Here is a 23080-nt window from a genome sequence, read left to right on the forward strand (position 1 = left end):
CTGACTGTGATCACATGTTTGCAGATATCCATTAATCAGATTTAGTGAGAATTAAAGGTAAACAAAATCAAATGCAACTCAGACATGCATATAAAAATTTATTGGTTAAATACAAATTTAATTTATACTGGTACCATAATGCTGGAGACAAAATTGGATTTGCAGAATGTAAAAGTATATTTTGTACTATGTTCACTGTATATAAAAATCATGGAAAAATATATTCTGTTACAAAGATTCTACTTTCACTGTTGATGATCTCACAACTCACTAACAGCCTGGAGCTTATGAAAACTACTCTATCATATTAATGAATCATAATCCCTAGCTGAATTTAAAGATACATAATCTTTCATATTATTTGCAAATGTAATTTAGGATTTTCACAGGAACTTTTCCTTTTCACTTCCCCTATCTGCTGAATTATGTCCTTGCAATCATTAGGGTAAAAGTGGACGATAATTTTTGATGGAGGGTCACTGCAAGATTTTGTTAAGTAGTCAATGATCACAGATTTTTGTATGGAGGGGGTGCAGAAGGGAGCTGAGGGTAGGGCAATGAGTGCAGAAGAGGGTGTGGAGTCAGAGGGACTTAGTGAAGAAGGGGGTGTGAGCTGGGTCAGGGCTTGGTGTGCAGGCTCCAGAAGGGGGATGGGTACAAGAGAGGATTGTGGCCTGGTGGAGTGTAGAAGGGGGTACAGATTCTGGGAAAGAGTTGTGTGACCTGGAAGTCTGGGAAGGACTTGTGACTTGGGGGAAAAGGAAAAGGGGGATTCGAGGATTTGGATGGTGACTAGGGTTACCAAATGGCTTAAAAAAAATACCAGACACACGTGATCTCAGATTGGGGTGTGGGGAGAGAATCTGACCTGTAGAAAGCAGGGCTGGCGGGGGAGGGGAGGGTGTTGGGGCAGTGGGGCTGGCTGGGGGAAGCGGGGGATATCGGGGGGGCAGGGAGGGACCGGTTGGCAGGGAGTGGACCTGGCCGGGAGGGGGCTGGTTGTGGGAGACTGGGGGGACGGGGGACCGGCTGGTGGGGAGCAGGGAAAGGGGGTTGGGGAAAGCGGAGCTGGCGGGGGGGGGGGGGAGAGAGGAGAAAGGGAATTGGCTGACACACACATCCCACACACGGTCCCAGCGAACCATGAGCGAGTCTGGCCCCAGGGATTCCCTCCAGCCTCGCCCCCGCTCCGCCCAGTTGCATATTGCCTGGCTGGTAGACACACTCGTGTAACATGAGCGTGACTACCAGCCAGGCAGTACACAGCTACATACTGATACTCCTAATAATAATAAAAAAAAACTTACCAATGAGAAAATACTTGACATTTTATATGTCTGGTATTTTCTCAATTTGTTTCCCAGACAGAACCCTCAAATACCGGATTGTCTGGTTCAAAACCGGACACCTGGCAACCCTCATGGTGACATGGGGGCAAGAGTGGGTGGTGATTTGGGAAGAGGGAAAAGCTAGGATGCCAGATGCAGGCTGTGTATGGGAAGTTCTTAACTAGGCGTCTCCCAGCCAGCAGTCCTGCAGAACCCTGGGGCAGGCTCAGTGCCTGCCGTAGCCCCAGACTGCTCAAAATGGCTGGCTGTTCCCTGTGGCTCTGCTCCAGGCACCAGGTGGGGGAGGCTTCAAGTGCTGCCACCATCTCCAGCAAAATCTCTCAGCTCCCACCGGCTGGTTTCTACAAAGCTCCCCTCTCCCCCCAGCACCCAGAGCAGAGAGCCATAGGGAGCACTCAGTCGCTTAAAGCAGCATGGGGCTGCTCTGAAGCGGCTGGCTGCTCTGTGCCTGAGGGTCCCAGATCCAGCAGCTTGGCAGGCCGTATCTTGCATGTGCTTGTATTAGGGATTTTAAATTATTTTCTGTATAAACTTTTGTGCTCAGATCATTTTTGCAAAACACCTCAGTTAATTTAATTTTATCAAGAAAAAGTAATTTTAAGTTTGTCATAAACGGCAAAGCTGCAATAATGTAAATGGCCCTTAGATGGTGCTATTGTTCTGAATGTGCAGCTCCAGTAATTTATTCTTTTTATTACTTAGTAAGTATAATATATAAGTGGTCTTATGCTCACTATATTTCCTGATTTAGTATTGGAGTTGCACAATAAAATACAAGGGGTATTCAATTAAATAGATGTTTAAAGGATGAAATGAAATGGATGTCATTCATTTAATTAAAAGGATAAAATTGTTAATATGCCAATATAGCCAAATCTTTTCACATACCCCTTTTTTGTGTATATCTATAAATTCAGCACTATTTTTTCAAAAATATTTGTATCAAAGCTTTAAAGAACTGACAATTAGAGGACTGTTTACACAGCAAGTTAATGTGAGCTATGAGGGAGTGTGATTTCTAAAGCATGTTAACATGGGAATATTAATGTTATGTATACGCTGTATTATATCTGTTGATGCACACTAAAGATTCACTAAGTATGGTTAAATGGAGCTCTGTTTCAAACAGCAGAATGTTACAGATTCCAGTAATGTCGTACACATAAACCAATTAATGCGCAGCACCTAAGGGATTTGATTTCTGAAGTGCACTATGGAGTTCATTACCTCACCATGTAGACAAGTCCTAAATCAACAGTAAGTAAACATTGCACACTAATACCTTATCTGCTCCTCCAATCATTTAGTTATCTCTTCTGGAGGAAATATATTGAGAGGGTTTTGTTGTTTTTTTTTTTTTTAATATTCTTTATCTATTAGTTCTACTATTTAAAATATTTACAGGACAAAGGACCATGGTGAAAGGGAGTCCCTTTTGCTTAAACTCTCGACAAGAGACCCATATTATAAAGGCCACACAAGTTTCTTTTTCAAGTGTTATGGATGAAGACATTTCCAATGAAGGGTGCATACAGGTTAATCATTGTTAAGTGATGCTACAATTCATTTTTGGGTGCATAAAATAAAAACATCCTTTTATAAATTTTTAGTAGACTAAGACAAGTTTTTGAGTGCTAGCATCTATTGTAGTTTATCAGGATTTTTATATTAATCTCTAGCAATATGATCTGCTTATTTCTTCTATAAGCCCAGGGGAAAAGCATCTTCATAGGATAAGAGAGCAGTAAAGAGGCTGGTTTCAGATTTCAAAATTAAATCAAGATAGCAAAGATGGAACTTGCTAAAAAGAGTTCCTTCATCTCCAAACTTTAAATTATCAATGCTCAACCAGTACCCTGCTGCTCTGACTTCTAACCTATGCTAGGCTTTTTATTATGCCCTGCTACAGAGAGATTCTGAAAAGCCTGTGATTTTCATTTGCTGTCCAATTAAAGAGATTGTCTGCACATGTTAGTCCTTTGACATAATATACCACACAGTTTGCTCAGTTGCCTTTTCTTCAGAGAGTACAAAAGGTCAGTTGTGCAGGTGGAATAGGGTACCACTGAACATGTAGAGAACAAACTGTAATATAATGAAGAATAAATGTTTGGTTTTTATATTATGTATCAGCCCAGAATGGGAGGTGGGGTAACGATTAGCTGGATTGTGCTAGTTTCTTGAATGCACTATTCTCATCTGAAAATATGTTGAATATTATACTAATGTAGTCTATGTAATTTAATTTGTATAATTTTCATTGTTGTTTAAAACAAGTCTTTGTGCTTACTAGGTGAATTTCTCACAGTATCTGCTTCTTTCTGAATTAACACACTTCATTAAAAGAAGACTGATGAACCCTCTCCAGTTTTGTGAGCTCTAGTACGGCAAAAATCTTGAACTTCACAAGTTCACTCAGCCCTATGTTTAAGGATTGATAAACTATTAACTTTTCTTTACCTTTTGATCCTCCTGCTTGTTAAGGGTTTGGTTTCTGACAGGATATCCCATACATTAAATGGCAAACTCTACAAAGTGCCTAACATACGTTAGGGCTTGACATTTTCCCATGAGATAATTCTACCTTTATCCTCTCGATCCTTTATCTGACTACTTTCTACTGTTTAATGAGGATAGTTACTCAAGCAGTAGTAAATCTGAAGATCAAAAATGTGATATACATATTTAACATATAATACTTGAATCTGAAAAGCAAATGCATTTCTAAACAAGCTTAATTTATGCAAATTGTGTACAGGATAAATGAAATATCAGGTTGTGTCAACTACTAAAATGCAGTTCACTTGTAAGATATTGCATCTCATTTAATTTCCTAGCTGGAAACTGAAAAACTCCTGTGGAAATTCTGTTGGTTAGCTGATGTGGAACATTCAGAAAATATGATTAAGTTTTGGTGGCATGGCAAATTCTTGTACTTCAAGACATTTATATAGGAGATTGTGGTTCTCTTTCTACAGAATATAGTGCAAATCATATTTGGCAGTCAAACATTAAGTAACAATGAAGATGATAGTTCTTTGTTCTGCTTAAGTATAATGTGCTTTTGTGCTGGGTGTTTTCTTCCATAAGTCTACTGAGAAGAACTAGGCTCCATTTTTATGTTGCCTACAGAACCCAAACAAAGTTCTTGGGAAATATTCCAGATTTGCCTTGTACTTCTCCACTCATCCAGTCTTCATCGACAGAATCCAATTCTGTTATTATATCACCTGCCTGTAAGAAAATGAGCAATGATGAATCTTTTCTGCTCATATATACTTGATATATGATTAGAGAGAGAAACAGTAACAAATTCACTTTCATAAAGCTTTGATTTATGTAGAGAAAAACAAAATGAATCTTAGCATCTCTTGATAACTTGACATTTATTCAATGTAAAACAGGTTTGAGGGAGCCTAAATTAGGATACTGTGAAAAATGGGAGAAGCAGGTTTAAATTCAGGCTCCAAATCAGGCTAGGCTCTTAAGCATGTCTACAATTTTGGGCCCTTTAGGCAAAGTAAGTGGGGCAATGCCTTGCTGGAGGATCCCACTGGGGTTAGGCATGAGCCAAGTGCCTGGACTGAAGCAGCTGCATACAAGCCTAGCAGGGGATTTTTAGGCACTTCTTGAATTTTTAATCACTGGAAATTTAGGTGCCAGGAAACAGGTTACAGCAGCAGAGCAGAGATTTTGAAAATCTAAAATCTTCAGAGTTTTGATGCAGGTGCTTAAAGTTACATTTAAATGACTAAGTTTCTTTTTGGATCTAGACCCTTGAGTTTTGGAGTGTACACAGAGTACATGTTGATGTTCTACTTAAACTTCTTTGACATTATGAGACAGGGAAGTATAACTATTTTTTCCCTTTAGTAAGCAATTCTTTTTCAGCTCTTAGCTACACGCTAAGGGTCTTATTCCCATAGTTCTTGTTATCCATTCTAGGCACTCACTTCTTGAGGTTTTTCTCATACCATGTTTCCAAAAAGTGGAGCATAATGGTCTATAAGTAGTTTAACAAGTTGCCAGTGTTATATCATTTGGAGTTACAGAGTTTAGAAAGAAATAACTAGAAACAGAGAAAGCTTGAGCAGTTGCAAGTGTCCATTTATTCTGTTACACAGAATTAACTAGAACCAGCCCAAACTGGCAGGGCTGACACCTAGTGACCTAATTCAGTTACTATAACAACAACAAGATCTATATCTACAACAACCCAATAAACAACAGTCTGCAGTAGACTGCTATTTCTTGTTCCTATTTTCATTTTGTTGTGCCCAATACTTCATCTAAAAATATTCTCCCAGTCTTGTCCCTTCTTCCAGTACGTGGGTTCTGCTTTTGTCATAGGACACTCTGCTTCTGTAGTCTCACATGAACATAAAACCCAAGGGCTCACATATGTTCTGCTTTAGGTACAGTAAAAGGTAGTATTTTTGAGATTACTTACTATTCATCTCATCTTGCTTTGAATCTATGTAGTTCTTACTAACTTTAAAGTTTTAAGTTCCCTCAGTATCTAGGTCATTGGTTCTAATATACTATCGAACCACTGCTTCTTCCTAACATCCTTACCTCTTCAAAAGGCAGTCTGATCGCCCAGCAAGCACAAGATCATTTCATTTTTCTATGTCACAACTTCATGCTGTTCTGTGAAAACTGTGCAGGAACCCAAACACACACTGTACTAAATATATTTGAAAGGGCCTACCACCATAGGGTGTAGGTGCTACTGCTATTACCGTTATATATCTACATTTTATCCTGTTCTCTGCTTCCTAGGCACAGTGGGATAAATTCTATGGTGCCTTATTTGATCAGATCTCTAGTTGCTGATAAAACTGAAAATGAGTGCATTTGGTCAGAAAACTTCATTTTATCTTTTCCCAAGACATGTGAAAAGGTAGCAGGATCAGTTTGACAAAGTAAAACTATGATCTGACTTTGTTCTTGAGGGCTTTTTTTTCTTTTTTTTTTCCATTTCAGACCAGTTGTACCATGATTGAAGTCACAATAAGGTTATAGAAAAGACAAAAGCATCCACATAAACAGAGGACCACACATAGATCTGGAACTTCTGATGGTTGCTACTATTTATCCTTACCCTGTTCAAAAAGTTTACTGGGGATCAATGTTCCCTTTAATGTTTACCATCCCTGTGTGAAATAAATATTGTATGTGTACTGAGGTATGTGCACCACCAATAGAAACAAAAAACCTAGGTGTAGGCACTCTGCTAATCTGCTGGGCAACATTTGAATCTCTCCTGAGTGGCTGTACAAGCACACAGCTTACAAGGAACACCTGGGAATCTGTCCAGAAAGTTAGCAGACATAGGTCTAGGAGCAAATCCTAGTTTGATTAAGTGATAGATCCTCATAATGTCAGGTACAATGCTGGAAGGTACTGTAAAATAGCCCTTCTATTTCACGCAGAGTTACAACTTTTCCCTTTGAGAACAGACACATTATGATCAGTCCATGTATTGCAAATGTACTGAAACAACTGATTCATTTTCAGTAAATAAACTCTTGGCCAAAGAAGGATCAGCCCAGTGCAAAGGGAATCTTCCTGTAGTAGAGATTAACTGAAACAGCTCCTGTGCAAACCTCCCTACTGCTGCCATAGTAGTATAGATAGCATGGCTTGACTTTTCCCTATCCTTCATGGGTTCACAGAGCTGTTGTTTCAACCCTTTGGGGCTGATTGATTGATAACTTGCTCTAATTTATGCCATGGATTGACACAGGATAGGCACAGGATCAGCAGAGTTCACTTTCCTGCTCTAAGTTACTAAGGATTTGGCCTTATTTCCAGAGCAGAAAAAGTTAACCGTTTCTAGCTGTTTTTTCTCTCTTTCCAGTCCTGTTTCTTGACCTAGACTTTATCTAGATTATTAGGGCATGTCTACACAGCAGGACAAAAGTCAAATTAAGCTATGCAACTTCAGCTACCGCAATTGTTTAGCTGAAGTTAAAATATCTTAATTCAGCTTTTGGCTCTGTGTACAAAGCAGGAAGTCGAAGGAAGAACACTCTTCTCCAACTTCCCTTACGCTTCATGAAATGAGGGTTACAGAAGTTGGAGTAAGAAGTCCATATCTCGAAATTATTTCAAAATAACAGACTTGCTGTGTAGATGAGCACTTGGGTTATTTCAAAATGACATCAGTTAGTCCGAAATAACAGTGCTGTGTAGACATACCCTCAGTCTGCTCCATCAATACTGTGCTGCTCTAAGTCTTGAAATTTGTGAGGCAATAGCACTGACTTCAGATATTTACCTTGAAGGAGAGTTCATCCTCATTCTCTCCCTGGAAGTCATACAAAGCCTTGGCTTTTCCTTTCGTCCTTGCTGGAGATTGTGAAGTCTTTACTCTAGCTGTGGAGCACAAACATAGGTGATTACAAAACACTTGCTTAAAATATAGATATTAAAAAAAGGAAAAATATTTTAAAAAATTAAAGAGAATTCCAGAACAAAAAGTAACTTTTTAGTGCTTTGATTCCTTCTCTCTGCATTCACAGATAGGGCACTATTGATAGATAATGTGGAATACACTTGAAGTAAATGCTATGCATTGGTTTAACTGCATGGATCATGTTAATATAATAACTGTACTGATAAATGAACATGTACCATTATAAATATCTTTCACTTTAAATCTGCTCAATAGTCATTCAGACAGATTGTCCCTGTGTAACACCACCCTGCCTAGACATGAGTTCATTTCACAGGGAGAGGATTTCAGAGACTGAGTCAGTCTGTCTCACTGTTTACCTTACCCAATCCTTCTTATTAACGGGAAGTATTCTAACGAACTAGACTTTTTCTTCCTAACTGGAAGCACAGCCTGTTTAAAATGTAATGCAGAGGTAGTCAACAGGTAGACTGCTGGCCAAATATGGACTGTTAAATATTTTTGAATGGACCCTGAAATCTTATTATGATAATTGCTATTTTCTCTGGAGTCTTGACCTTGATTAAAAATAACTGCCCAGATGTAATGTATACTCTAATGGAGTAGTAGGTAACAGTATTCAACTTAAACTATGTTCAGTCATAGCTATTAATTTAATGAAAATAAAATGTTACTTTTTTTGCTGCTGTTAACCAGAGAGAACTAACACTATTCTTAGAGTCAACTAAACTGGTTTCTCTCTCATATTTCTTTAATTAAGGAAAATAAAGTAAGTTAGATTTTTGGATGGGGCCATCAATACAAATCTACTGTCCACAAATTATAGCCAAATCTTCAATAGAACTACACTGATTCATGCCAGCTGACAACCTGGCTCAGTGCCTTCAGTTACATTTGTGAAACCCTACTGGAAGATAGCATTAAACAACTGTAACTGTAGATTATCATTTGAAAACAATGGTGTTTTCAATTATGATAAAGTTCAGGCCAGAACTAACCTGGCTTTACACTCAGATGTTGGTATTACTTTACAATACAGGGAACATTAAACATTCAAAGCCCTAATTAACCTGGACAATGTTTAATAATACAAAAGATTAGTTTCAAATGCAAACTAAAAATTAGAGCAAATGCCTCATTTCTAAGAGTACATCTTCAGCTGCAGTACTGCTTAGAGTTATAGATATTATACTTAGCTAATTACATCACTCTAGGAACCATTCATCACTGTGAGCACTTCATATAAATGCATCTGTTACTAGGTATTTGGGTTCAGAAATGAGAATTTGCCTTCCACTAGGAATACTGTACCAGAGCATGTCTGAACAAAAACTGCTGGGAAAATGCCTTCACTATCATTCAGCCTCCCTCTGTACCACTCAGAGTCCACATGCTCCAATATCCGGATGTAGTCTCCCTTTTTAAAGGATAAGTCTTCATTTGTTTCTGCTGTAAAATCATGAAGCGCTTCACACCATTCTCCAGAACGCCTATCTGGCTGTCAAAGTAAACAAACACAAGAACCGATTGCAAGAAATGTAAAGTTTATTTTAAAATAGAGACTTTGGTGGATTTAGGTAGGGAGAGTAACTCACATGAATACTATCTTTTCTTTATAATCTTATATTTGCTTAACACAGATTAGAGTACTGAGATTAAGTGGGGGGAGGCAAAAAAAGTTTTGTAACAATTCTGACTTGGAAAGTATACAGGGAAAATACTGAATACTGAATACACAGACTTGGTTTATGATGCCTGTAGAGATGCATGATCCTTTTTATTGGTACTGTGTTTTTCAAAGGAAGAGTCAAGCAAATTTTGAATGTGATCTTTCATGTATGTGTGTGTATGTTTTGCTTTTGCAATTTCTCCCTGTTCAATGGACATTTTAAGAGATCTGAAGAGGAGATTTAAAAATGTTTTGTCTGCCCAATCACTTCTTTATTAGCTCAGGAAAGAGCCACTTTGACACAGAAGCTGGTTTTCAATTAGGCGCTGCTGAATGAACAGCAACGTAGACAAGTGAAGAGGTGATTTGTACCAAGCTGCATACTCACTGGTTCAATTAAATTAAAACCTCATCTTCTCCCTGACTTCTTTTGTTTTAACCTCAGGCTGTGAAATGTTTGGCTTGCATAATAAAAGGGGACTTGCTGGGCATATTCAGTTTGCCCATATTCTGAGCCAGTGCTACTCAACATGCGGCCTGTGGTCTGCATGTGGCCTGCAGCCCATTTGATTGTGGCCCATGGTGCAGTTTGGATTTACTTGAGGCTCAACACACAGCCCGCGAGTGGGAGCCAAAACAAAAAAGTAGTCAATATAGTGGTCTGCTGTTGATATGCATTTTAGTAGTTAAATTTCTGGACTGTCATTGCTCATTAAAAGTGCTGTCGTATGGGTGGAAATCGGGTACATATTGCATTTTATTAATATCAGCAGAACTGACTTAAATGGGACCTGTGTGTTGTGTAGTCTTGCCTTAATCTTTATATTCATGCCCGTCAGTGTGAAAGAAGCTATTTGCTTATATATTTGCATGTATATGCATCCACACTTAAGTTGCAGCCCTCGGCATGTGCTATGAGTATCACTGTGGCCCCCGGGACTTCCAAAGTTGAGTAGCCCTGATCTAAGCTTTCTATAAAATAAATTCTCTGTGCAGCTATGAGGGCTAGAACCTTCCAAATGGGAATGGTATGTAAATGATTCAGCACAAACTGTGCTGTCCCCTGTTAATCCAACAGGAGCGCCACCTTCAGAGCCCAATGACAAAATTTTCCTCCGAACATTAGTTATTTAATCACTCATCATTTTCTTCATCCAGGGCATAATGGGAGTAGAGACCACTGGGTTTGGGAATTGGTACTTGCTACAGGGAAGGAAATGCAGAAGAAAGAACAGAGGAGACTCTCAAACAAAGAGCAGGAATAGTGGCTGACTTTTTTACTAAGGGTACGTCTAGACTACATGCCTCTGTCGCCAGAGGCATGTAGATTAGGCTACCAGACATAGTAAAGTGAAGCGGCGATTTAAATAATCGCCGCTTCATTTAAATTTACATGGCTGCCGCGCTGAGCCGACAAACAGCTAATCAGCTGTTTGTCGGCTCAGCGCGATAGTCTGGACGCGCGGGTGTAGACATCAAAGGTATTTGTCGACCACCCAGGTAAACCTCATCCCAGGAGGCTTACCTGGGTGGTCGACAAATACCTTTGATGTCGACACCCGCGCGTCCAGACTATCGCACTGAGCCGACAAACAGCTGATCAGCTGTTTGTTGGCTCAGCACGGCAGCCATGTAAATTTAAATGAAGCGGCGATTATTTAAATCGCCGCTTCATTTTACTATGTCTGGTAGCCTAATCTACATGCCTCTGGCGACAGAGGCATGTAGTCTAGACATACCCTTAGTGTTGAATGTTACAGTACGGCACTGAATCAGTAAGAGCTAACTTTAGACATTACATTCAGCCCATATTCTCTTCCTGACTGTTGTTTGAACCTATTGCTGAAAGCAGCAGGTATTCCACTATGCATTGTGGAGGCATATAATCCCTGAATTATAAGCCCCAGACATTAATTAAGCAAAGCATTAATCTCTTCCACAATTTAGTCTGACACCCCTCTGTTAACTATTATACAATAAGTGGTCTATACAGTTGTAGATTAGAATAATATTTCAATAATCACCAGAGATATGATCACCATCCAATTTGAGAAACTTTCACATGGGTTTCATAACTGTCTCATGATGCCTGCCTCCATATTTACTGGCATGGGATAACAGCAACAAAAGAAACTGCCTAATGGTCATTACAAATTAAAAGCAGATTAAACTGAACTAGCTCAACAAATCAAAATAGAGTGAACAAAAGAAAATAACAGTGGGAACATCATCTGGTGACTTATTAACTGATAAATGTCACAGGTGACACATTGGGGAAGGGGATATGGGGTCAAGTGCCCCATTTCTACTCAGCTAGCTGGGGGGAGAAGAGCTCTGTTCCTCCCACAAGCCCCCGCCCCCAACCCCTGTCCTGCTCCGCCTCCAACCCTGGCACCTGGGACTGGACAAGTCGCAGAAGTGGTGAGACCAGCTGCCTCCCACACTGGCCACTCTGGATTGCTGCTCTGTACAATGTGGTGGCTGCCTACAAGAGCCCAGCTGGGGAGGGGGAGGCGGCCGTAGCTGGGTTTTCTCTCAGGTAGCCGCTGTGCTGAATAGAGAGGTGATGCTTAGCAGATACATTCAGTTGGTGCGAGAAGTGGCTCCATCCTGCTCCCTTCATTCCCTGCCCAGGCTGGCTGCCAGCATGAGTGGCTGAACATGCAGGGAGAGGAGATACTATGAAGGACAGAAGTGCTTCTCCCGCACAAGTAACTTGGACAGGGAAAGTATGGCAGCCTCTGGGGAGAAGAAACATATGAGGTGGTCTGGTCTTGTCTCTTCCACTTTAGACTGGGCTCCTCCTCCAGCATTAGTGACTTGGGGCACAAGCCATCTATGCTTAACATCTGTTAATGTCAATGAAAGTTGTGCAGCTGATCTCCTTGTGTAGCACTATGAAAATTAACCTCATGTAAATATGGCTACAGTCTATTAAATTCCAATAGCCTACCTGAGGAAGACAAGCAGAACTCTCTTTCTTGTTTCTTTGTGGTGTTCCTACACCTACACAACAAAGTATAAACAGTTCAAATATTTGCTCTCACTCTTCAGAATTTCATTGGTGATGTGAGTTCAACATGGTGGTGAGGAAATGAAAAATCAAGTACAGCATTCAGTGATACCATATTATTCAAGAACAGGTTTCCCTTCAAAAGGCTAATTTTCCTTTCACTTTTCACATATTTGTTCTCTCTCACTTTTGCTTTGTTTCCGCTAATCCCTTTCTCATTTTTTTTCTAGTGCTTATAAATAAAGTGCATTTTCCTTACAATTCCTCATCCATTATGTCATACTGTCTATGTGCAATATTAAATGTTATACACTGTGACTCAAATTCAGTTACACACTTAGAGTGTGCTGATATATTTGTACCTAATCCAGGCAGATCTTCTATAACTTCCACAAAGTTCAAGGGGAAAATACCAGATGTGCCCTTCAGCTCTCCACTGGCCCATTCTTCATTAACATATTCCTTAAGAACAATAATATCACCTTCTGAAAAACTTAGCTCATCTTTCTGGTCTCCAATATATTCAAATCGAGCCATACATCTTGGGCCCCTGCACAAACACAAAAGAATGAGTAGGCTTTATATATTCATTTTAATATTTGTATCATTACACTTTCATCTTGGGTCCTATACAGCCAGAACAAATTACATAGGATACCTACAACAGTAAGCATTAAGCAAAATCCACCATATTTATATCTTTCTGGCTGACATATTTTTGAAATGGGTGCCTAATACAGCAAAAAGCAGACAGAGGGCTACTTTACAGGGGTACAAAGTAGGTCTAGCTCTGCAATAGCCATTCCCTGGGGTGGGGAGTAGTAGGCTGTATGAAGCTAGGAGAGGGAAGGACTGAGGCAGTGTGTGCAGTGCTATGGCTGATCCCTGGTCCTGGAGAGTAGCTTTAAATTACATCAGGCTGATTTTTCCCGGTGGCCTACCCAGGATCAGGGGTTTCAAATGGTGACTGGAAGCCACCTTTCTCCTGTACATAGGCAAGAAGCTGGCCCATGACATATTTCCAAGATAAGAAAAAGTAATGCTGTCTTATTCTACATAGGCTTTTAAAAATATGTGTATAGCTGGACAGCCTGTACTCCCATCCTTGAGGGTGAAGGGGACATCAATGGCTACAATCACATTTTTATTTCATGTGTTTGATAGATGAAATGCTGTGCAATGCCAGTTTAAACAATATAGCCCCTCTCCCTTCCAAAAAACTTGAAAATTAAACATGATGTTTTGTATCAGAGAAGACAATACTCCTTCACTGGGAGAAGCTGTATTTTTCCATAGGATTTCAGAAAATATAATAAACTCTTAATCTTGGGAAAATATCAATGCCTCTGACAGCCTTAGAATTTACAGCAGGGAACTATTGCAGCTGAACTCAATTTTTTTCATTTAACTGGAACAAAGTTGTTGTGTAACAACATTTAAATCACTGAACACATCTATTGTTTATACTTTAGTACTACCCCCAGAAAGAGAGGTGAAGATACTGTGACCCTAAGACTTCCCCCATCGCTATATGGCATTCTGTTGTCATACTATTTCCCCAAAAGGGGCATATAATTATCATTGGAAAACTAATAGCTCACTGATCATTATTATTCTTGCGTGATTAATGTACGGTTAACCCACAAAAAACTGTACAGATGCACTGAAAATATGTGACTAAAGTGTGTTTAAATTGGGAAAGTTAGGAAAGTTCATAAACAGTTTTTTTTCCACACACAGGAAAGAAGCCAACATGTCAGAACAGGTGTGGCCAAATTCAATGGACTAGTCACTGGTATCAAAGGTTGCAGGATGAGATAATTTGCACTGTAAAAATCACCAGCAAGGGAGGAACCAGCACAAAATACACCAGACAGCATAGTGTCCACACCCAGCATGGGAAAGGAACTAGACCTAGGAATACATTTCAAAGGTTTACTGGACTATAAAGAGAAGGGGAGCAAACCCCTAAGTTATCCTCCACCTTAGGAATCAAAGAAACCAGGCATTTTCGCCTCCATGTGTTGGGACCCGGCTAAAGGTCTAGTGAACAATAAAGACAGACAACACACTAGCACTGCCCAAAAAAATATATTATGGAATGCAACTGAAATCAAGTTGCAACCCTTTTCACCAGGAATGTTTCACGTATCTTTCTGTACTGAAGTAAATCTATAATAATTTACAGGCCTGATCAAGTGAGGTGCTGAAGACATACAATTAATGGGGATGGTAGGTGTACAGTCCCTCTCAGCATCAAGCCTTAGAAACATTATCCTCAGTATCTCAAAAAAGTAGATTTAAAAAAGATTTATTTCAAAGTCAATGTTTTGTGCCATTTCTTGAATCCATGAAATAGTCTCTTGTTTATATTCCACTCAGAAATAAAATAGTTTTTAGTCATCCTTTAGAAATATTTGTTGTATTTTTCAGTAATTAGTGCTTAAATTCATGTGAATGAGCTGAGGAAAAATTGAAAGACTCTTATTCAAATACTCCTTAATTTGCAAAAATGAAATAGCATAAACTAAAATATTTATTGGTACCATCAGAATTTGACTAAATTAATGCTAATGCCTCTGTAAATCTGAAGTAAACATAATCCCTCTGCTTATTTATTTTTCATATACCTCATGATGAAAAACAGAACAACAGTATGCATGAAACTCACTTAGTGCATGATGATGAAAACAATAGTTTTTCCCTGTTTTCTTCCTCTGGGACATCAATCTAATAATGAGAAAATCAAAAAACAAGAACAAAAGAAAAAACAATATACATTGTTCTGATCATGGACTACACATTTGAGGAATCTGTTTTGGTATATTAATTTAACTCTTTGATGCCTACGGCCCATCATCATTGCGATTCAACATTATGAAAACAAACAACAATTTAAGTACTAACAGTGTGATTTAACAGCAAGAGTCCTCCTTGTTGTCTGCTGTTTTGTTGACTGGCAGACAATGGAATGGATGCTACTATACATTGTCGCTTTTGGTTCCAGACCCTTGATATTGCAGTCTACTATCTGGTAATGCAATTCACAATAGTCAAGATATCCATTCTGGGCTTTGATCTTACAGATTTTGCCATCTGTACCCCACAAACAAACATGTCTCAAATCGTACTTTGATGTACATGCAATGACAGACTTTAAAAAGAGGTTAAGAGTCACCAAAAACCCTCTTCCTTACCTCATGTGGAGCTGTAGACTGTGTATACTAACCAAGTATACTATTTTAAAGTTTAAAAATATCATCACAGTCAGCACCTGTTCTCTTAACACACAAGAGAGCTACAAAGTATGCAGCATGGCCTAGTGGAACTAACCATAAAATTGGGAGTCTCGAGATCTGGTTCATATTCCTGATTCTGTCACCATTCACTGAGGGCCTGACCCAACTCCTTCACTAATCAACCTAAGTCTTTTCATTGAACATCTACGGGTGCTGGATTAAGCCATGCTTTATCTTGGGATAGGGCCTACCTGAGAAGGTCTTCATGAGGGTTAATTAGTTAATGTTTGATGTGTACCAAAGATACTTAGTGTTATTATTTGATGCCTAGAACTCATGCTGAGATCCAGCATAATATTATGGGAAAGAGACAGAACTGACTCCTGCAGCAATACTGAATCTCTAGCACCAATGAGCTGAATTATCTCTGTTAACTGCTTTTTCATAAAGTCTTCTCTCTTTCCAATAGATTTTATAAATTTCAAACAGTAAAGAAATAACTTTTAATGCTAAACATAAAATTCACTTTAAAAAATAAAATAATAATTCAAAATTAAATATTAATATGTACAAAACAACCATTCCTCCGTACACAGAAAAATTTAAAATGGGAGTGGCTCTGGAACACATACCTAGGTTTATTCCCTCCTTATGCATTAGCTACTGCCCAGACGAAGCAGAACAGAATCTAGCCAGGGTGATTTCACAGAATCATAGAATACTAGAACTGGAAGGAACCTTGAGAGGTCATCGAGTCCAGTTCTCGGACTTCATGACAAGACCAAGCACTATCTAGATCAGAGGAGGGGAACCTTTCTTGGGTCAGGGGCTGCTGACCCACAGAAAAATCAGTTGGGGGGAGGGAGGGACACCCACACACCCATCCACCCACACCCAACAAAATCCTCGCTGACGTAGCTCTGACTGACAGAAGAAAGACACCCCCCACATTCCCCTCACACACCAATGCTTAGCGAGGCCCAGGGTAGTAGATCTTGTGTGTTCTGGCCCAGCAGTGGGAGGGATGGAGCACCAGAGTGGGCTCCTCAATGCTGGTGGAGAGCTTTGGGGGGCTGAACCAGGCAAGCTGGTGGCAGGTTCCACACCCTGATCTATCTTATCCCTGATAAATGTCTATCTAACCTGCCCTTAAATATCTCCAATGATGGAGATTTCACAACCTCCCTAGGCAACTCATTCCAGTGTTCAACCACCTTGACAGTTAGGAAGTTTTTCTTAAATGTCCAACCTAAACCTCCCTTGCTACAATTTAAGCCCATTGTTTCTTGCCCTATCATCAGAGGTTAAGGAGAATATTTTTTCTCCCTCTTCTTTGTAACAACTTTTTAGGTACTTGAATTGATTGATGACCATTTCTTAAGTAACAGCTGCGATTCTCTTATTTGACTTTAAATCAGGGATTCCCAGCCTCTGGGTCGCCATTACATTTCAAAAGTGTCGCCAAGTGTCTCCCTACGTGGTCACCAAGTCTTCCTGAATTGTCAAAATGGGTCCCCATCTGGAAGAGGTTGGGAACCGCTGCTTTAAATGAACATGAGAATCATACGTATAAATGGCTATGCAGATTTGTACTGCTAAGTAGATTTTTAATATCACACAACAAACTGATCTCTTTTCTGTGCTCTGATATAAAATTTATCTAGCTAAAAAATGGAATAAAATCACAGGAGTGACGGTAGATTAAGCTTGTAGCATGAACATAAGTGCAACACAGTGTATTTGAATGGAAGTGGGCTACATACAATCACTTTAACAAAGTTGGCAGGAAACATTCCTGTGCAATTCCCATGTTTTCCTCTGTACCACTCATTATCTATTTTCTCCAGAAGATAAACAGTGTCTCCAGAATGGAGATCCAAATCATCAGTATGCTCTGTAAGACAGCATCATTTCAATTACAGTCAGTGTCAAATGCAGTGAATTTTTCTAAGTAAAAACATATTAAATATACACTACACCCAAAACTTGAACCAGTTTTTTAAAGTTTTTAACCACCTATGTATATATGACATGACATATAAGCTTTAACTCAAAATTGGCCTGAGCTAAAATAATGGATCAGAACATTCACACGTTAAGGATAAGTTTACAGGCAGTCCCCGGGTTACATGGATCCGACTTACATCGGATCCCTACTTACAAACCGGGTGAGGCAACCCCGCACTAGCTGCTTCCCCCCAGCAGACCAGGGAGACATGAAGCTAGCGCCCCCCCAGCAGACCAGGGAGACGCGGAGCGGCTTTTCTCAGCAGACACCTCAGCTTGAGAATAAAGGACTGAGGGAAGTGAGGTGTGGGAGAATAAAACTGAGCTCTGGAGAAATGTTTGGCTAGAGTTTCCCCTACAATATGTACCAGTTCCGACTTACATACAAATTCAACTTAAGAACAAACCTACAGTCCCTATCTTGTACATAACCTGGGGACTGCCTGTATATCCAAACTTAGCAATTTGGGCTTTGCAATTGTATCACATTTCAAAGTCCTTGAAAATCAACATGCTACATATCTTGTAACCATCAGCGTTCCAAACCACAGAAGTTTTAACTATTTTCTTCTCTGCTTTGGAAGCACATTTCACGTGAGTAGTCAAACTACACTATTAGTACTATGTAGCACTTTAAAGACTAACAAGATGGTTTATTAGGTGATGAGCTTTTGTGGGCCAGACCCACTTCCTCAGATCAAATAGTGGAAGAAAATTGTCACAACCATATATACCAAAGGATTCAATTAAAAAAAATGAACACATATGAAAAGGACAAATCAAATTTCAGAACAGAAGGGGGATGGGGGGGGGGGGGGAAGGTAAATGTCTGTGAGCTAATGATATTAGCTCATCACCTAATAAACCATCTTGTTAGTCTTTAAAGTGCTATATAGTCCTGTTTTTTGATTCAGCTACACCAGACTAACACGGCTACATTTCTATCACTACACTATTAGTCAAACTATACACTTATTAGTATTATTTTTATGGACTCACCTGCTGGAAAATCATGCAGAACTACAGCATGAGGAGCACTTTTGTCAGAAATCCTCTGGATATTGTTTGAATCCTTACAAAAAACACAAGAGATTTAGAAATAATGAAAAATATTAACTTGCACATTCTATCATTAATTTTTGGTTTTGGACACAATTCGATCATGCATGAATGATTCTAAAGGCATTATTACTACACATAAATTAATGGACCTGATTCTTCTCTTGCTTATATTGGTTTAAATAAGTAATTCCATTGAATTCAGTAACAGGGCATAGAACCAATTAAAACAAGGAGAAAACTGATGCAGTATATTCATATCCGCTACCTTTATCTGGCTGTGTTACAACAATTCTGAGTTTTGCAGCATGTCCATTTGGAGACTGTTGCCATGTTATTTTAATAGTATCTCCTTTATATCCCTTAAAATGCCTATATCTCTTTTCTGTCATAATAATGACTCCGTAAATTTTCCTTCTTCCAGGTGCAGGCCTGCCAATGGGGGGAGGGCAGGGGAGAAGAGGGCAGTTCTTTCAGGGCATGGTGATGCCACCACTGTTAGCGCAGCAGTGGCTGGAATCCCAGGGCCTTTAAATTGCCACCGGAGCCCAAAACAGCATGTTATGTGCATCTCTGAATGCTGGGGAGTTGGACATGCCGCGCTTTGGGTGCTCAGAGAGCTGATGGACTCTGGCTCTGCCCCTTCCACCCAAAGAATCCCTCTCCTCTCCCCACACACACACCTTGCCCAGGTGCTTGCAGAAGCTGCTGGCTCCCCTGTCCAGAAGTGCCAAACATTGTTGTTCAATGGCCCTTATGCCTCCTACCCCTTTTAATTTCTGGCTGTAACACACATGGTCCATTAAGTGTTCATCTAGAAGTTTTTCCTATACTGCAGTGCAAATAAAGCTATTCTACTTATAAGATTTGGTTGCAGCTCAGCACGACATTCAATGTAAAATTAAACATACATATTAAATTTTAACATTTGCAGTTTAAGTTTGCAGACTCTGTATACATGTGATGTTCCACGTGAACATGACTGCGTCATTTAAATTGTGTTAAGTTGGAGTTGAATTATAACATTAATTAGTTCCCTTTCCACACCAGGAAAAGTTCCTAAAAATTTTTTCATTGTTGTGAATATCGGTTCAGCTGAACAAATTTTAGCAACATTATGAATCCTAGTATAGATTAGATATCCATGTCCACATATTTGGAGAATTATTTTATATAAAAATATTTTATATAAAAATAATTCTCCAAATATGTGGACAGCTGATATAGCTCTCATACATATGTATGGTTCCTAGGGCAGCCAACATGTTTTCATGCATTTTGAATTTCTGGTGACTTTTGAGCTGGGACTAGCTGCATGGTAAAGTCAAATATCTGTAGTCAGATGATATTCTTGCTAAGTACTTACAGGAGCTTTAGTCAAAGTCAGAAGAAGTTGTTCTGACTTATTTTCTCAACACAACATTCAACCAGTTGTGCTTTGGTTCCTTGTACTGCACCAATCTGAAGCATGAGTGATTGAGTGTTTCCACACCGACCACTCTCAACCATTTTAAAGTTTGCCCTTAAGTCCACAATAAATCAACCCTACCCTGATTAGTGTGGGTTGTCAAAAAAATCATTTATAAAGATCACAGATTTAAGGCCAAAAGTTGTGACAATCTGACCTCCAGCATTCAAAGCTGGCAAACCTCCTTGGTGCATGAGTGGAGTATCCCCACTCTCCCCTTTCAGCAATGCATCCCACATTTTTTCTGCTGACTCCAAAACATCCTCCCTGTCATACTCCACCCTTGTAGTACAATTCCTCACACATTGGTCTCGCTGTAGACTGCAAGCTCAGGCCACTTGTGAGTCATCAGAGCGAGCTCATCAGCGGTTCACTAGTTAAGGAGCAGCACATTGCTGGAGGAATGTGCATAGAGAGAAGTTGTGGAGAGCATGCCTTCAAGGAGTACGATTGGGTAGGGAGGAGTTTCTATGGCAGTAGACATTGCAACAGAGTAAGAAAGCACAATCTCAACAGATAAGACAAAAATGTTGAGAAACTGGCTTTTCCAAGTGGACTGGAGTAAATGTATTGGGGAAATATCACAAAAATTCATCTATCTTCCACCTACAGGTAGAATGATTTCAACTAGATGCTTGGCTGATGAAGAATTGCTTTGTCTGAATTTATTTCAGTGCAATACACAAAGTATATAAGAACATAAGAATGGCCATACTGAGTCGGACAAAGGTCCATCTAGCCCACTATCCTGTCTTCCAACAGTGTCCAATGCCAGATGCCGGAGAGGGAGTGAACAGAACAGGAAATCATCAAGTAATCCCTCTCCTGTCATCCATTCCTACCCATCCTGGCTAACAGCCACTGATGGACCTAACCTCCATGAATTTATCTAGTTCTTTTTTGAACCCTGTTAAATTCCTGGTCTTCGCAATATCCTCTGGTAAGGAGTTACACAGGTTGTGTACTGCGTGAAGAAAAACTTCTTTTTGTTTGTTTTATACCTGCTACCTATTAATTTCATTTGGTAACCCCTAGTTCTTAAGTTATGGGAACAAGTAAATAACTTTTCTTTATTCACTGTTTCCACAGTTGTCATGATTTTATAGACCTCTCCCATATTCCCCCTTTGTCTCCTCTTTTCTAAGCTGAAAAGTCCCAGTCTTTTTAATCTCTCTTTGGTGAGAGACTATATCCACTGGAACCTTGTCCACACATTTGCTGACCCCCTTTATTAAGGCATGATTTCCCTTTTGGGATTTAATTTTCATTTTTTAAATGATGTCCGATAATATATCCCTACTGCTATATACTTATTATTAGAGCATGGAATTACTATCCATAGAGATTCTATGGAACATTTTGGTTAATTTAAGATTTTCACTTCATTTGATTCTACATTTTCTCTCTCGTATAGTGCCACTCCTCCACCAGCATGATCTGTTTTGTCCTTCCGATATATTTTGTGCCAGTGATTATCCTCATTCCACCAAGTTTCCATGATGTCTATTATATCAATATCCTCCTTAAAACGAGACACTCTATTTCACCCATTTTATTATTTAGACTTGTAGCATTTGTGTATAAGCACTTAAAAATTTGTCACTATTTATCTGTCTGCCATTTTCTGATGTGTTAGTCTCTTTCATTTGATTGTTTTTCATCAGATTTACCCATATTTTATCATCTTCCATCATCTCCTCCTTACTCGAACACAGAGAACCTCAATGAATATACCCTCCCCTAAGAGACGTCTCTGTCCGATCAATGTGCCCCTCCGCACCTGTCACCTTTCCTTCAGCCCTTAGTTTAAAAACTGCTCTATGATCTTTTTAATGTTAAATGCCAGCAATCTGGTTCCATTTTGGTTTAGATGGAGCCCCAGTACTAAAACTGAGCAATGTGAATTACAATGTACTGGAAATAAATGTATTCTTAGTATGTATTAAATAAGAAATGCACATATTTGATAAAATCCATGTGCTGCTGAAAGCTTGGAGTTGCTATTCTTACTATTAATCATTTTACTATTGTCATGCTCTGAAACATGGTAAGAACTGTACAAATGCAAAGCAAGCATAATCTCTGCACAGACGAGTTTACCATCGAAAAAGATTTATTCTTAAATGTTTACCTTTTGCTTGCTTTTCAGACGCTCATTTAGGTGGGTGATTATCTTCATATGCGACAAGTGCACTTTGCCAGTTTCCTCTCCTTTTTGGCACTTAAAGTAATTGTTGTCAATCTGCTCCAGCAGCACAAGAACATCCCCACGCTTTAAGGTACGGTAACAGTTTTTGAAACCAAGAGATTTAGTAAACCAATATTACGTATTTCAGAGTGTAACTTTTCAAGCGTAAATCAGTTGATGCTTTAACATAATAAAAAGACTAATGATTTAGTGTGTACTCGCAGAAAAAGAAAGAGAAAAAGAGAAAGAAAGTTTATTTTACCTTACAGCCAAGTTCTCCAGGGTTTCTAGGAGAGAAATCTTCCTTGGCAATTCCATGAGGCACCGGCAGCTTAAACAAAAATCCAAACAAATTATTCATAAATCAAATGAGCTCTCTATGTCAAACACCTGAAATTCATACTGCACAGCTTAAACAAAAATCCAAACAAATTATTCATAAATCAAATGAGCTCTCTATGTCAAACACCTGAAATTCATACTGCATGAACACAAAAACCTACACAGTGATGCAATGTAATATATATACTCCCACCTTTCCCTCCTATGCATTTGGGCCACTGGACAACAATTTATAGAGAGATTTTCAAAGATTTTCTAAAGATAATGGGTATTAAGTAGCGATGTAAAATCCTATTTAATTGGCTAGCTAACTGGTTAAACATAC

The 23080-nt window shown here is 39.2% G+C and overlaps 1 protein-coding gene across 9 annotated transcripts in view; it reads right to left on the reverse strand.

The window, feature by feature from the left end:
• Positions 1–471: 471 nt before the first annotated feature.
• The window catches only part of SH3D19 (SH3 domain containing 19), a 114557-nt gene continuing 91948 nt past the window's right edge, over positions 472–23080 (reverse strand). For 6 of the 9 annotated variants that reach the window (XM_075930029.1, XM_075930028.1, XM_075930034.1 and 3 more), the window contains 10 exons: positions 22676–22744; positions 22357–22497; positions 18698–18770; positions 17455–17585; positions 15124–15182; positions 12815–13002; positions 12393–12445; positions 9082–9268; positions 7633–7730; positions 472–4583 (listed from right to left, as the gene is read on the reverse strand). In XM_075930029.1, the coding sequence (XP_075786144.1) occupies positions 4476–4583; positions 7633–7730; positions 9082–9268; positions 12393–12445; positions 12815–13002; positions 15124–15182; positions 17455–17585; positions 18698–18770; positions 22357–22497; positions 22676–22744 (1107 nt within the window). In that variant the 3' untranslated portion in view covers positions 472–4475. Of the gene's footprint in view, positions 4584–7632; positions 7731–9081; positions 9269–12392; positions 13003–15123; positions 15183–17454; positions 17586–18697; positions 18771–22356; positions 22498–22675; positions 22745–23080 lie in introns of those variants that run through there. The other 3 variants (XM_075930030.1, XM_075930032.1, XM_075930037.1) reach the window with 3 other exon arrangements.

The sequence above is a fragment of the Pelodiscus sinensis genome, chromosome 5 (genome assembly GCF_049634645.1).
Source record: "Pelodiscus sinensis isolate JC-2024 chromosome 5, ASM4963464v1, whole genome shotgun sequence".
NCBI lineage: Eukaryota > Metazoa > Chordata > Testudines > Trionychidae > Pelodiscus > Pelodiscus sinensis.